Here is a 15,216-nt window from a genome sequence, read left to right as displayed (position 1 = left end):
AACATATGTGGCCAGTTGCCCTTCATTTTAATTCCTAGATGTATAACAGATAAGTTCAGAACTGACCTTAATAGAAATTAAACTAGGGATAGCTTCTAAAACCAGGAGTACATGACAGACACTCTGTTGAGATTCTTTCAGTTTAGGCCTTCCCCAAAATACATAAATTAGGAGAGAGAGGAAGTTCAAAAGAAAGACTAGTATTTGTACACTGAACCTAATATCTGTATTTCCCAATTCTGGGCAGTAAAGGAAACAGAACAAGAACAGCAAAAGGAAGCAGAGGTGACCCCTGATCCAAATCTATACTCTGGCATTCTATGCCAGCCAGAACCTAGTTTTCATTAAGTATACTCAGGAGGAGCTGAAGCAGTATAGAGAACATGGCTTCAGCTCTATAAACTGTACAAATAAGATAGGATAATGGAATTAGGGAATTAATTCCTTCCTAACTACACATCCCTAAAGGACTTTGGAATCTTGTAGCTATCTCACTGAGCTCAACATTCTGAGCTCTGACCAAAAGGGATCAGAACAAACACATTGCTGCCACCAAGGACAGGTGCAAATTACCAAGTTCAAACCATTGGCCAGCAAACAAAAATAAGGATGAGAGTAAACCATCACCAAGGCAGGGCAAATGAGACTATCCATGAAGCAGTTTCAGTAGTTGGTCTCCAGGAAGACCCTCCTCTGAGGCCCAGGACTACAGGGGAAGGGACTCTCAGATGAAACAGTAAACCTGGTACCCCTGGATGGGCATACCTGGAGGTTGAGGGCACAGTGGGGCTGGGTCCTTTCAGAAACATACTTCCATGGCTTTTCTGAATGGGGATGAGAACCAGGAATCCTCTTGGGAGCTTAAAAGCTTCAAGATATCCTAATGAGATGTCCTATGTTAAATGGTGAACAGAAGTTCTGGGATTCAGACTGGAATCAAAGTATCTGTGTTCCCTTTCTCCTAGGTCAGTGTCCTTACCCCTTTCCCCAGATCTGCCCAGATGTCATGTAGTAGTAACACATCTAGTAACACTAGTTACATCTGGTAACAGTCCTGTCTTCTTGTGTAGTGCGATTCTATTCCTTGAACATGTTGAAAGTAAAGGATCTATCAATGTGAGCTTGTTTGGTCTGTACCCTCCTACAAACACCGACAGTGCTCTTTATCATCTTTGTGTTATTTGTGCTTTATCTTTCTGACTAGACTTCAACTAAAGAACTACAACAATGTTTTCACCAGTTTTAGCATGCAACTTTATTAACATGTAAATGAAGCCTCAAACGAATACACTATGTCAATATAAAGCACAGAAATAAAGCTTGCTCAGCATGAATAGGTTCATTATCAGGTCACGTTGCAGAAAGATTAAAAATATCTCAATTTAAATAGCACAGTAAAAATCAACAAACATTCAAGCTCTCAAGATCATTTGGTATGCATAAAGTTGCCTCCATCAACCAACACAAATAACAAATATTGAACTTACAATTATTATATGCATAGCTTCATATTATAACACAAAAAAATGTTCATGGCTCTGTGAGAACATACAGCTATTTAGAGTTTAAGTATTAATCGTATAACTTTATCTCTCACCTCAGGATCACTGTGCTCTACTAAGTCTTGGAGTTTCTGACCAAACTCTTTTGCTTCCTGGAATATGGAAATAAGCTCAGATTTAGTGAACTCTTCTTTGGTAAATAGCTTCACCTTCTTTTTGAATTGGAAATTTATATTCTCAAATATTTCAATGATATTAAGAATATTAGCCTTCGACTCATTCTTGTTAAAGGGTGCAACCAATGATGACAGTACTTTGGCACTAATCAGTTCTCTTGTATTGGCTTGATTTTTAGACAAGCGCAAAAACACTTTTAAAACATAAAACTTGGTTTTGACACTTCCTTTGCTTAACAAGGTGAGGAAATCTGGAATGTAATTAATAATTATATGGTGATCCTCAAATTTCACACTCAGGTGCACTAATAATTTTAGTCCAGCCAGTTGCACAGGGGAGTTCAAGGGATAAGAGAATATGTCCTTACAAACTTGATATACGTATGACTCTCCTGGTTTTGGTTCTTCAGAAGACTCAGAGTTGTCATCTACTATATTTAAAGCTCTAGGGTGTTCTATAACATTGGGATTATTGACCAAGTTTTCAATCATAACAGTAATACCTACATCATGAATTATATCTTGGGTAAATGGATAAGCAGGACTAATGCCCATTATCATTGTTGCTATTTCATGAATAAAAGGATCCTCAGTTAACTTAAGTAGGGCAACGAGTTTATCAAACTCTTTAGGCTCTAAACTAAAGTCACGTGATTTACAGCGGCAGGCTCTTGGATTGGGCCCATACTTTTCTCTATACCTAACCTGGCTTTTGATCTCAGCTAAGGTTTGGAAGTAAGGTCCATTATAGGGTGGGATCTTGGTCAGAGGCCGAATCCCCAGAGGAGTTTCAATCAAGGTCTCAACGAGAGTCCAATTCCCTTCTGGAGGCAAGGATGGCTTCCCTCCCTCTATTGGGACTAGGACACTATACCTGGCCCTTGACCATGCTGCTGCTTTTTGTTTTATAGTGAGTTCAGGTTTGGGTATGGGCTTGGGCTTTTCCTGGATCTTAGGTAGAGGCTTATAAACTTGAGAAGGAGTCTCCTCTTCAGGCCAGAACCAGGATCCTACACTAGGCTCTTCTCCTGTCCAGAACCAGGAGCAGACATTTTCTTCATCCTCATCACTGGACTCGATTACAATACCAGCTCTGTCCCCAGCCCCAGCCCTGAATTTGATGCTGTCCTCTCTCCTTCTCTGGGACCTGGACTCAATATCGACCTTATCATCAGCCTTGGCAAAGGACCTGATATTGGTTTCACTTCCAGCACCAGCCTTGACTTCGTACTTGGTCACAGCACTGACCCTGGCCATAGGCATCAGCTTTGACTTGATTTGGGGCACTATACCAGGTTCTGCCAGGGATTTTGCCTTAGTCTCAGTCATGACTCTCGTCTTAGCCATAGCTTCCATCTTGCTCACATCCCTGTCATAGCCACGGCCTCAGTGTAGGTCACTGTCTGTGTCCTGGCCACTGCTCCATCCCCAGACTTGGCCTGGATCTTAGCCTTGGCTCTAGGGTTGGCAGGGCCACTGATTCCAGCTTTTAGGCAAACCTCAGCCCCTCCTCTGCCCCTGCCTTACCCTCAGAGCCAGTCATGATCCAAGTTAAAGATAAGGCCACGTTCTATACCTCCAACCCTGTCTCAGCATTGACTGAAGGTCTGTCCCAGGTTGGTGTTTTCATACAAAGTCCAGTCGTCACTCGGCCCTCTTTCCAACTACAGGCTCTGTCAATGATATAAACAACGTGCAGAAGAAGCTCACTCTGGGAAAGGAAGAATGGCTGTGTGCCTGAGCACAGCCCTGTGGAGGGTGGGTGTCTTCAGCCACTCCAAGGCCACCAGATCTGCCATTGAAGTTGGACCTAGGGGTGGAGGAAGGAAATGGGGCTTTGAGTCTCTTCCAATTTATTTCTTATGTTGATTAGCACAGAGAGACAGGAGAGTTATGGACATTCAGTGCTAAGTGGGAGAGGTAGATACTTAGCACACTCTGTCCTCATTTCACACTCTCTACAAAACTGAAGGTGCTACTAATCTTGTTTGCAGAAACAAAACAGAAGTATGGAGAATGGGTGAGAAAGCTGAATGGGAGTGAGAGAGGCTAAGGAATCCCTAGACTGGCTCTTTATCCCTGCTGGACCCAAGCAGATCTCTACTACTTCATCCTACAGGTCTACTGGGGAAGTCTCCATACTCATACCAAACTTCACTGATCTGGAGAAATTTTCTCCTCCTTTCCTTGCTTCCAATGTTGACAAGACTTACAGCAGACCTATAGGCAGATTGATGGACAAATAAACAAACAAGAGGATATGGAAACTGATCTCTTGCTTAAAAGATCTTGGTCCCTGGTCCCTGTATTTGTAGTTTGTCTAGTATTTGCCTCCTTCTGGTCCCATAATCCCATTGCCCTAATTCAGGACTGACCCTCCTCCTCCCTGTTGCCCACCATTTTCTTGATCAGTGACTGCCCTTCCATTTCTCTCATTCAAAATTGGCCTGGGTGAATCTTAAGAATAGGAAAAGAAAGTGGGAAATAAGAAAAACAAGCAACTTCCTATACCCCCAAAGCTTTCAAAGACTCCCAACTACATCAGCAGAGGACCAAACAGTGATTACTAAACTGGAGAACAAAAGAGAATAGAATTATCTAGTCTCAATCATCTTCTGTCCCTCTACCCTCACACCAATCGTAACAGACACAGGGCATGTTTCTCTTCATTATTTTCTAAGTTCAAGTTGGGCTGTGACTTGCAAATCTCCACAACTGAGAGTTCCACAGACCTGGTGATGGTTCTGTACACAGAGATTCACAAATGCAGAGATAAATAAAAGGAAACACAGGAGACAATGGAGACTGGGTCCTTGGTAGATATCAGCACCTGAGATCTGTATCCTTTCTGGATACAGGTACCTGTTTGCCAAAATTTTCTGCACCTCTCCTTCTTCTCCCTCCCTCCAAGTTCCTCTGCTCCATTGCAAAAGTCTGACAATTCCCATGCACAGACAACTCAAATATCCCTGCAAGATAGTGGTGGTGATAGTAGAGATGGAAGGCTCAGACAAGCCATGGCAGTTGTTTGGAAGTCAATGAAAAGTATGATTTCCAAATTTCAGGTAAGCTCTTATGTTTCCTTCCTTTTCCTAAAGCCTATCATTTTCTGCAACACAACAGGAGCAAGGGAGGACTGTCTAGAAAGCATGCAGAAAGGAGATCTGGAGTGTCCCCTAGACTCCTACCTATTCTAGTCTTAGCCATCTACCAACTCCAAGCACTGCCCACCCAGGAGAAATCAGGCCAAGTTTCCTTTTCTTATCCCCTTCCTTTGTGGTCCGCGGGCCTCTACAGATCTTTACACAAACATGCTGTACCAAAAACTTAAGAACAGGCCTACACATATAAACACAGGTTACACCCAAAGACCAAATGAAAAGACAGTCGGAGAGACTTTATTAATAATCAGACTAGTAACCAGTACATGAAACGATATTCTAATCTAATCCAGGGTCATGATTATCAAACAGTTACAACTTCTTTTCACTCTCTCCCTCCCAGGGTTCCCCGAACAACCGGCAGCAGCCGCCCCTCCTGCTATCATATAAATCGCCATTTCTCTCCTAGAAGCCGCTACTATACTCCTTTACCTTCCCAAACACGGGATTAGGGTTTGGAAATCAAGCTAGCAAGAAGCAGATCATTTTAAATTTATAGTTGTGTGCCACTCAAATTACCCCTGACCCCTCCCTCTCACCGCTGGCGCCCTAGACCAGGTCACATATCCCATGTTCCTCTGATACCCATCTCCACACTCCCAAGTGATTCCCGCCTTCTCACTGACCTGCTTTGCTCGGATCAGAGGGAGTTTTCTTATTTCCTTGCCTCAAGGGTGTGCCGTGATCTACAGAAAGAGGGACGGACAGTCAGATGGATACCAGGACACGAGACAATGGCGGCGACTATGTTTGGGGACTGGCCCGGCACCTGGGATTTAGGACGCGCGACACCTGCTTCGTCAGAGTAAAAGCTGTAATTGGCAAATGATTGTTACTTTTCGGTATATCCCTTCCTCCCGTCCCCAACCCTCCTCTGGGACGCACGCGTAGCGACTTATTAACAGCTACCTTTTCCTCTGCAGACTTTGGCCACGTCCCCAGTACCAAAAGCGGCAGCGGAAGGAGCTAGAGCGTAGTGTAAGTGGATCCGGCTTTATGTAGGCGGAATGATACCAAGCTTTGCATGGCGCCACTTCGCCCTCTGTCTGTGAGCTCCACCCTGGCTATTTCTCCTGGGAAGTGCAGGGGCAGCATCTGGTTATAGAGGAAGCAGCGCTGGACGGAGAGAAGGAAGCCAATATCAAAGGGTCTCGGCATTACTTCCCCTCTTTCAAGATCTCCCCCACCAGGCCTACATTTTTTTTTTTTCTTGAACTGAAACGCATGCGACTTTCGGGGGTCACTTTGCTCTGGCCCGATCTTGCGGAAGGATACCGGAGTGTTGTGTTTACACATTTCACCTTTCCAAAGTCCTGGGCCCACCTAAATAGGTGGGTTGGGGGAGGGGACCAAGATAAAAGAGTCTGGAAAGAAGTTCAAGACTGAGAAAAGGGAACGCATCCTAATCTGTTCTAAAGCTGTGTCCCCTATGAGAGAAGTCCCTCCAAACTGCCGTTCCAAGCATTTAATTCTGTGCACGAATTGGGCTACTGTGGGATTGGCTTTTAGAAAACTGCTGTGGTCTAACCTGTGATCAATATCAAACACCTTAGGCTTTCATTGCTTCTCTCCCCTAAGTCTCTCATCTTTATTACTTATTATGTTTCTTGCACTGAAATAGTCGAATGTAAGGTGGGGTAAAGATATAGGGAAAACAGTGATGGACGGAGAGAAGCATATTAATACCAAACTACCCCTGTGTGTACCTGTCCCATTCTCAAGCTCTGCCTCCCCTCCTCATGTTCACGATATTTCCTATATCTAAATATGCATGGGCCTGAGCATGGGCAAGAGGAAAACAACTCTGTTCTCATGAAAGAGGATTAATATTCAAGTAACTTTGTACCCATAAATTACCCGTACTGGAGGTTCTAGGGTGGCCTTCCTAAGTTTTTTCATTGTTCATTGGGCCATGGAAAGGAAGAAAGTGGGAGGGGGCCCCCACGGAGGCCTCATCACTGTCTTCTAAAGGAAAGCAGATCTTGACCTCTAACTTAAAGAAATGAACCACTAGTCTGTGCCCAGAGTCATTCTTTCTACCACACTGTTGTTTTTTTGTTCTCATTCGAAATGGTAGCACACTGTGCCATTTCCAGGTCCCCACAGTTGCCCAAGAAAAAAGACTTGTCCCTGTAAGGATCCAGACCGGGTCATGTGCTCCTCCCTATCTGTCACCTCACAGCCAGGTGTCAGGCACTAGGTAGAGCCAGTTCTGGATTCTCTTACATGCTCCTCTCTGAGGAAAAGGGACACTACTCATGCACTTCCCAAGGTAGATCCTAGCTGCTTTCATGACTCCTTTTCTTTTACCACTACATTCTGCCTAATGAATCCATATGCTCTTTCTCCCTGACTATATATATTTCTTTGAATTTCCATTCTGAGCAGTATCAGGAGGGAATTTGAATTAGACTGTAATTCAAATTACATGAATTCAAATCCCCTTTCTCAGTCTTTGTTTCCCCTGTTCTCAGGCTTGTTCACCACTGTATCCTCAGTGCCATACATGGAAGACAAAGTAGTCAGTTAATAGTTGAAGGGGTTGAAGGCCATTGAATCATGAGAATTCCATGGTATCTTCTGTTGCTTGTAGATCAATGGCTGTCTATAAGTGTCTTTGTCTTTGATGTCTGTAACTCCAGGGCTTAGCCCAGAGTTTGCCACACAGGAGATGCTTTGTATGTAATTTTTCTATGGAGGAAGAAAGCAAGGGTTTACCAAAATATATTTTAGAAAGAAACCTGGGTATCTTCATATCTTATATTGTAATTACATTTGGAAGATACATATAATTTGGATTTGGTATTAGTGGTTTGTTATTCTTTTTTTGTCTTCTATTCATGTTTAGAATTATGCCTTACTAAGCTCCCTAGTATATAGCAAACCCCAATGAATTTATAAAGAAAATATAATGACCAACATCCCGATAGAAAAATAGGCAAATAAATGAACAGACTGTTCATTAAAAAGACAAGTCTATGTTTCTTAAGTATATGAGAAAATATTTCATCTCACTGGTAATCTAAGTGCAAATTATAATTACAGTGATATATTGTTTTTCATCTATCATATTGGCAAAGAACAAAAGATTTGGAAACAAACTGTATTGGAGAAGAGGTGAGAAAACTGGCATTCCTATACATTATTAGTTGGAGTATAAATTGTTACACCCTCTGTGAAGGTTATTTGGCAATGTTTATCAAAATACTAATGTACATAACAATTGACCAGCGATTATACTTTAATAAACTATCCTAAAGTATTATTTGTACATTGAAAAATGCTATATGTATAAGGATATTCATTGCAGAATTGTCTTTAATAGTAAAAGATTGGGAATTTTTGAAATAATCATAAATAAGGGAAGGTTAAATAAATTTTAGTGTATCTCCATGCAACATGCAGCTGTTAAAAAGAACGAGCAGCTCTATCTACATATACTGATACAGGAATGATGTCCAAAACACATTTTTAAGTGAAGAAAGCAAGATGCATAACAATGTTTAGTGTGCCATCATTTGTTTAATAATATTTTATTTTATTATATATATGCATATAATGAATATCTCTGTTAATATCAACAAGTAACTGGTAATAGGGCTTGTTTTTTGTTTTGTTTGGTTTTTGTTTTTGGTTTTGGTTTTTTTTTTTTTTTTGGTTTTTTGGAGGATAACCTATTGGCAGACAAAGATGTGAAGTACACTTGATGACTTATGTGTATGAACTTCTGTGCTTTTTGAATTTTGAACCTCATGTATGTATTAACTATTAAAAATTGTAATTTAAATAAAATATTCCTTAGCATCTGAGGATATTTAAAAACTTAAACCACATGTTCTTAGAAATGCTAAACTCCTCAGGCCTACATACCTGGACTCTAAGCTCGGCCACCATGTCGGTAAAAGACAATAAGAGAGTCCTTTTTGTTTGTTTAGGAATGTTTCCAATTCTGTAATAGCATTAATGAGGGTAAATGGCTTACCCTCCAGATTTGAAGGACAAGTTTGTTCCAAGAATCCTTTATCTACACACTTCTCCTGTGCAATTCACAATCTAGTTTACTAAGTAAGTCCCTAATAAATGATGTTCTAGTACTAATACTACTACTAAAGATAATGCTTTCCATTTAGAAGATTGTGTTTGAATCCTTACAGAAATGTGATGTGAAACAGCACTCTTGATACTCATAAAACACCCAAGGAGTAGAAAGGGTAGCTATTGAAAATAATGATTATGGGAGCTATGCTTTATATTTCATAGGCATCTTTATTGTTTTGGAGAGGTTCCAGATTTGGGCCCATTCATTGGAGGAAACAGAGAACAGTGAGATAATAGTTCTCATGATCATACTTTTAATTGAATTCATACGTTGCTTTAGAAATGTCCCATATTCTGAAAATGATTTAGTTTCTTTTCTATTGCATCATTTTCTATTGAAATTTCCAGGAATGTCTGTTTTACACATGCTTTAACTTATTTTTTATTACCTAAGTTATATATGTTGACAGTTGAAAACCTAGTAATTATATGAAAATTAAAAGAAAAAGATATTGCATTTCCTAACACTGATAAATACTCCTAACATTTTAGTATATATCCTTCCAGACTTTTAGAAATGCAAATATGTGTATATATATTTACACACCGCCCCCCCAACACACACACATCTTCAAAAAAAAAGATTTCATTATACTTATTTCATTGTAATAAATTATCTTTCCAGCAACATAAAACATTCTGTTATTTCTCCCATTTTAAAAACATACTATCTTGAGACCTCTCTTTCCCCAACACTTGTGCCTCCACTATTTCTTGCTTCAAAGATTTTTCTACTTGTTTATTTATAGTATTATTTCAATTTTCTTTCTTGAAATTATGTTTAGGAAAATTTTAATGACATAAGGAAAATTCTTGTGAAATGATGCCAAGTGAAAATATATATATATATTCTCTAAAACAATTTCATCCAGAATATAAATTATAAAAAGAAATAATATGTGCAAAGAAAAGCAAAAATCAGCAGTAGTGATTGTATTTATGGTTTGGATTATGTGAGATTTCTCACCATAATTTTATATCCTTCTGTATTTCCCACATTTCTGCAATAAGTATGTTATATTCATGAAAAAGTCAGTATTATTTTTTTAAAGGACCCCACAGTGGATTTTTTTTAAATTGTGGAAAAATACAGACAACATAACATTTAACATTTTAATCATTTTAAAGTATACAATTCAGTGGCATTAAGTACATCCAAAATGTTGTACAACCATCATCATTATCTAGTTTCAGAAATTATTCAGAAACCTCATGCCACTAATCACTCACTACCATTCCTCCCCCACCCAGCTTCTGGCAACCACTAATCTGCTTTCTGTTGCTGTGGCTCACCTATTCTGGATATTTCATATAAATGACTTTTTTTCATTTTCCAAAATGTTTTCAAGGTTAATCCATGTTTTAGCTATTTTTTATTGTGGAGAATGTCCTATAACATAAAATTCACCTTTTTAACAATTTTAAAGTGTACAATTAGTTGCATATAGTACAATAAAGTTTTGTACAATCATCACCACTATCTAGTTCCAGAACGTTTTCATCACTCCAAAAGCAGACCCCATATCTATTAAGTAGTCATGTCCCCATTTCCTCCTTTTCCTAGCCCCTGGAAAACACTAAATATACTTTCTATATCTATGGATTATTCTGGATATTTTATATAAATGGAATCATACAATATGTGGTCCTTTGTGACTTACTTCATTTAGAGTAACTTTTTCACAGTTCATTCATGTTGTAGCATGTACCAATACTTCATTTTGCATGGCTAAATAATATTCCACTGCAGGTATATACCATGTTTTGTTTATCCATTTATCTGTGAATGTGCATTTGGGTTGTTTCCTCCTTTTCACTATTGTGAATAAAGCTGCAGTGAACATTGTTGTATAAATATCTGTTTGAGTCTGTGCTTTCAATTCTTTGGGACATATACATAGAAACAGAATTGCTGGATCATATGGTAACTATGTTTAATTTTTTAAAATATACTTTATTGTCAAATTGGCTAACATACAGTGTGTAAAGTGTGTTCTTAGTTTTTGGGATAGATTCCCATGGTTCATAGCTTACATACAACACCCAGTGCTCATCCCAACAAATGCCCTCCTCAATGCCCATCACCAATTTCCCCTTCTCCCCCAACTCCCCATCAACCCTCAGTTTTCTCTCTGTATTTAAGAGTCTATTATGGTTTGCCTCCCTCCCTTTCTGTTTGAAACTATTTTTTCCCCTTCCCTTTCCCCATGGTCTTCTGTTAAGTTTCTCAAGATCCACATATAAATGAAAACATATGGTATCTTTCCTTCTCTGACTGACTTATTTCACTCAGCATAATACCTTCCAGTTCAATCCACATTGCTGCAAGTGGGATGATTTCATTCTTTCACATTGCCAAGTAGTATTCCATTGTATATATAAACCACATCTTCTTTATCCATTCATCAGTTGATAGACATTCAGGCCCTTTCCATAATTGGGCTATTGTTGAAAGCACTGCTATAAACATTGGGGTATATGTGCCCCTATGAATCAGCACTCCTGTATCCCTTGGGTAAATTCCTAGTAGTGCTACTGCTGGGTCATAGGGTACTTCTATTTTTAATTTTTTGAGGAACCTCCACACTGTTTTCCAGAGCTGCTGCACCATTTACATTTCTACCAACAGTGCAAGAGGGTTCCCATTTCTCCACATCCTGGCCAGCATCTGTAATTTACTGAGTTGTCCATTTTAGTCCCTAACCAGTGTGAGGTGGTATCTCAGTGTGTTTTTGATTTATATTTCCCTGATGAGGAGTGACGCTGAGCATCTTTTCATGTGTCTATTTGCCACCTGGATGTCTTCTTTGGAAAGATGGCTATTCATGTCTTCTGCCCATTTCTTCACTGGATTATTTGTTTTTTGGGTGCTGAGTTTGGTAAGTTCTTTATAGATTTTGGATACTAACCCTTTATTCAATATGTCATTTGCAAATATCTTTTCCCATTCCGTCAGTTGCCTTTTAGTTTTGTTGATTGTTTCTTTTGGCGTGCAGAAGCTTTTTATCTTGATGAGGTCCCAATAGTTCATTTTTGCTTTTAATTCCCTTGCCTTTGGAGATGTGTCACGCAAGAAATTGCTGGAGCTGAGGTCAAAGATGTTGTTGCCTGCTTTCTCCTCTAGGGTTTTGATGGTTTCCTGTCTCACATTTAGGTCTTTCATCCATTTTGAGTTTATTTTTGTGTATGGTATAAGACATTGATCTAGTTTAAATCTTCTGCATGTTGCTGTCCAGTTCTCCAAGCACCATTTGTTAAAGAGACTGTTTTTTTTTTTCCATTGGATACTCTTTCCTGCTTTATCAGAGATTCGTTGGCCATATATTTGTGGGTCCAATTCTGGGGTCTCTATTCTATCCCATTGGTCTATGTGTCTGTTTTTGTGCCAATACCATGCTGTCTTGATGATTACAGCTTTGTAGTAGAGGCTAAATTCTAGGATTGTGATGCCTCCAGTTTTGGTTTTCTTCTTCAATATTACTTTGGCTATTCAGAGTCTTTTGTGGTTTCATACAAATTTTAGGATTGTTTGTTCTAGCTTTGAGAAGAATGTCAGTGCAATTTTGATTGATATTGCAATGAATGTGTAGATTGCCTTGGGTAGTATTGACGTTTTGACAATATTTATTCTTCCAAACCATGAGCATGGAATGTTTTTCCATTTCTTTGTGTCTTCTTCAATTTCCTTCATAAATTTTCTATAGTTTTCAGTATACAGATCTTTTATATCTTGGGTTAGGTTTATTCCTAAGTATTTTATGGTCTTGGTGCAGTTGTAAATGGGATCAGTTTCTTTATTTCTCTTTCTGTTCCTTACTTAATGGTGTATAAAAATGCAACAGACTTCTGTATATTGATTTTCTCCCCTTTGACTTTGCTGAATTCATGTATCAGTTCTAGCAGCCTTTTGGTGGAGTCTTCTGGGTTTTCCATATAGAGTATCACATCGTCTGTGAAAAAATGAAAGTTTGACTTCTTCTTTGCCAATGTTAATGCCTTTATTTTATTTTCTTGTCTTATTACTGATTCTAGGACTTCCAACACTATGTTAAACAACAGTGGTGAGAGTGAATATCCCTTTTGTATCCCTGATCTCAGAAGGAAAGCTCTCAGTTTTTCCCCATTGATGGTGACGTTAGCTGTGGGGTTTTCATATATGGCTTTTATGATGTTTAAGTACGTTCCTTCTATCCCGACTTTCTAGAGGGTTTTTGTTAAGAAATGCTGCTATATTTGTCAAATGCTTTTTCTGCATCTATTGACAGGATCTTATGGTTCTTATCTTTTCTTTTATTAATATGATGTATCACATTGATTGATTTGCAATCACTGAACCAGCAATGCAACACAGGAATGAGTCCCATTTGATCATGGTGAATAATTCTTTTTATATGCTGTTGAATTCGATTTACTAGTATCTCATTGCAGAGTTTTGCATCCATGTTCATCAGGGATATTGACTTTTTTGTGGGGTGTCTGTCTAGCTTGGGAATGAAGGTAATGCTGGCTTCATTGTATAAGTCCATAAGTTTTACTGCCATTTCTATTTTTTGGAACAATTTGAGAAGAATAGGTATTAGCTCTGCTTTAAATGTCTGGTAGAATTTCGCAGGGAAGCCATCTGGCTCAGGACTCTTTTTTGTTGGGAGATTTTTGATAACTGATTCAATTTGTTCACTAGTTATGGGTCTGCTCACATTTTTTATTTCTTCCTGTTTGAGTTTTGATAGTGTGTGTGTCTAGGAATTTGTTCATTTCTTCCAGGTTGTCCAGTTTGTTGGCAAATAATTTTTCATCATATTCTCTGATAATTACTTGTATTCCTGAGGGATTGGTTGTGATAAATCAATTTTCATTCATGATTTTACCTACTTGGGTCCTCTCTCTTTTCTTTTTGAGAAGTCTGGCTAGGGGTTTATCCATTTTGTTGATTTTTTTCAAAAAACCAGCTCCTGGTTTCATTGACCTGTTCTACTGTTTTGGGTTTGTTTGTTTGTTTTTTTTGTTTGTTGTTCTATAGTGTTTATTTCTGCTCTGATCTTTATTATTTCTGCTTCTAGTTCTTTTAGGTGTGCTGCTGGATTTTGTATTTGGAATTTTTCTTGTTTCTTGAGATAGGCCTGGATTGCAATGCATTTTCCTCTTGAGACTGCCTTTGCTGCATCCCAAAAAGTTTGGATTGTTGTGTTTTCAATTTCATTTGTTTCCATATGTTTTTTTTTTTTAATTTCTTCCCTAATTGCCTGATTGACCCATTCATTCTTTAGTAGGATGTTCTTTAACCTCCAGGCCTTTGGAGGTTTTCCAAACTTTTTCCTGTGGTTGATTTCAACTTCCATAGCACTGTGATCTGAAAATGTGCATGGTATGATCTCAATTCTTTTATATTTGTTAAGGGCTGTTTTGTGACTCAGCATGTGATCTATCTTGGAGAACATTCCATATGCACTTGAGAAGAATGCGTATTCTGCTTCTTTAGGATGAAAATTTCTGAATATATCTGTCAAGTCCATCTGGTCCAGTGTATCATTGTTTCTTTATTGATTCTCTGTCTAGATGATCTGTCCATTGTTATAAGTGGAGTATTAAAGTCACCAGCAATTACCACATTCTTACCAATAAGGTTGCTTATGTTTGTGATTAATTGTTTTATATATTTGGGTGTTTTTGTATCTGGTGCATAAACATTTATAATTGTTAGCTCTATTTGATGGATAGACCCTGTAATTATTATATAATGCCCATCTTCATTTCTTGTTACAGCCTTTAATTTAAAGTCTAGTTTGTCTGATGTAAGTATGGCTACTCTAGCTTTCTTTTGACTTCCAGTAGCACAATATATGGTTCTCCATCCCCTCACTCTCAATCTGAAGGTGTCCTCAGGTCTAAAATGGGTCTCTTGTAGACAGCAAATAGATGGGTCTTGTTTTTTTTTTTTTTATTCATTCTGACACCCTATGTCTTTTGGTTGGAGCCTTTAATCCATTTACATTCAGTGCTATTATTGAAAGATAATGGGTTTAGAGTCATTGTGTTATCTGTAGGTTTCATGCTTATAGTCATGTCTCTGGCCCTTTGTGGTCTTTGCAACACTCACAGAGTCCCCCCTTAGGATCTATTGTAGGGGTAGTTTAGTGGTGATGAATTCCTTCAGTTTTTGTCTGGGAAATCTTTATCTCTGCTTCTATTCTGAATGACTGTCTTACTGAATAAAGGATTCTTGGCTGCATATTTTTCCTGTTCATCACATTGAAAATTTCCTGCCACTCCTTTCTGGCC

At 38.7% G+C, this 15,216-nt stretch overlaps 2 protein-coding genes across 2 annotated transcripts in view; both read right to left on the bottom strand.

Moving 5' to 3' along the window:
• GPRASP1 (G protein-coupled receptor associated sorting protein 1) overlaps positions 1-5,503 on the bottom strand; it is a 42,013-nt gene extending 36,510 nt beyond the window's left edge. The window contains 3 exon segments of the mRNA XM_053201475.1: positions 1,598-1,654; positions 3,389-3,488; positions 5,466-5,503. The gene's annotated coding sequence lies outside the window, so the exon portion shown is untranslated.
• ARMCX5 (armadillo repeat containing X-linked 5) lies at positions 941-3,395 on the bottom strand. The gene has a single exon (XM_015071292.3). The coding sequence runs from the start codon at positions 3,032-3,034 to the stop codon at positions 1,559-1,561; it is 1,476 nt and encodes a 491-aa protein (XP_014926778.2). The 5' UTR covers positions 3,035-3,395; the 3' UTR covers positions 941-1,558.
• Positions 5,504-15,216: the final 9,713 nt, after the last annotated feature.

This window comes from Acinonyx jubatus, chromosome X (genome assembly GCF_027475565.1).
Source record: "Acinonyx jubatus isolate Ajub_Pintada_27869175 chromosome X, VMU_Ajub_asm_v1.0, whole genome shotgun sequence".
Classification (NCBI taxonomy): domain Eukaryota; kingdom Metazoa; phylum Chordata; class Mammalia; order Carnivora; family Felidae; genus Acinonyx; species Acinonyx jubatus.
This window is presented reverse-complemented; position numbering and strand designations above follow the sequence as displayed.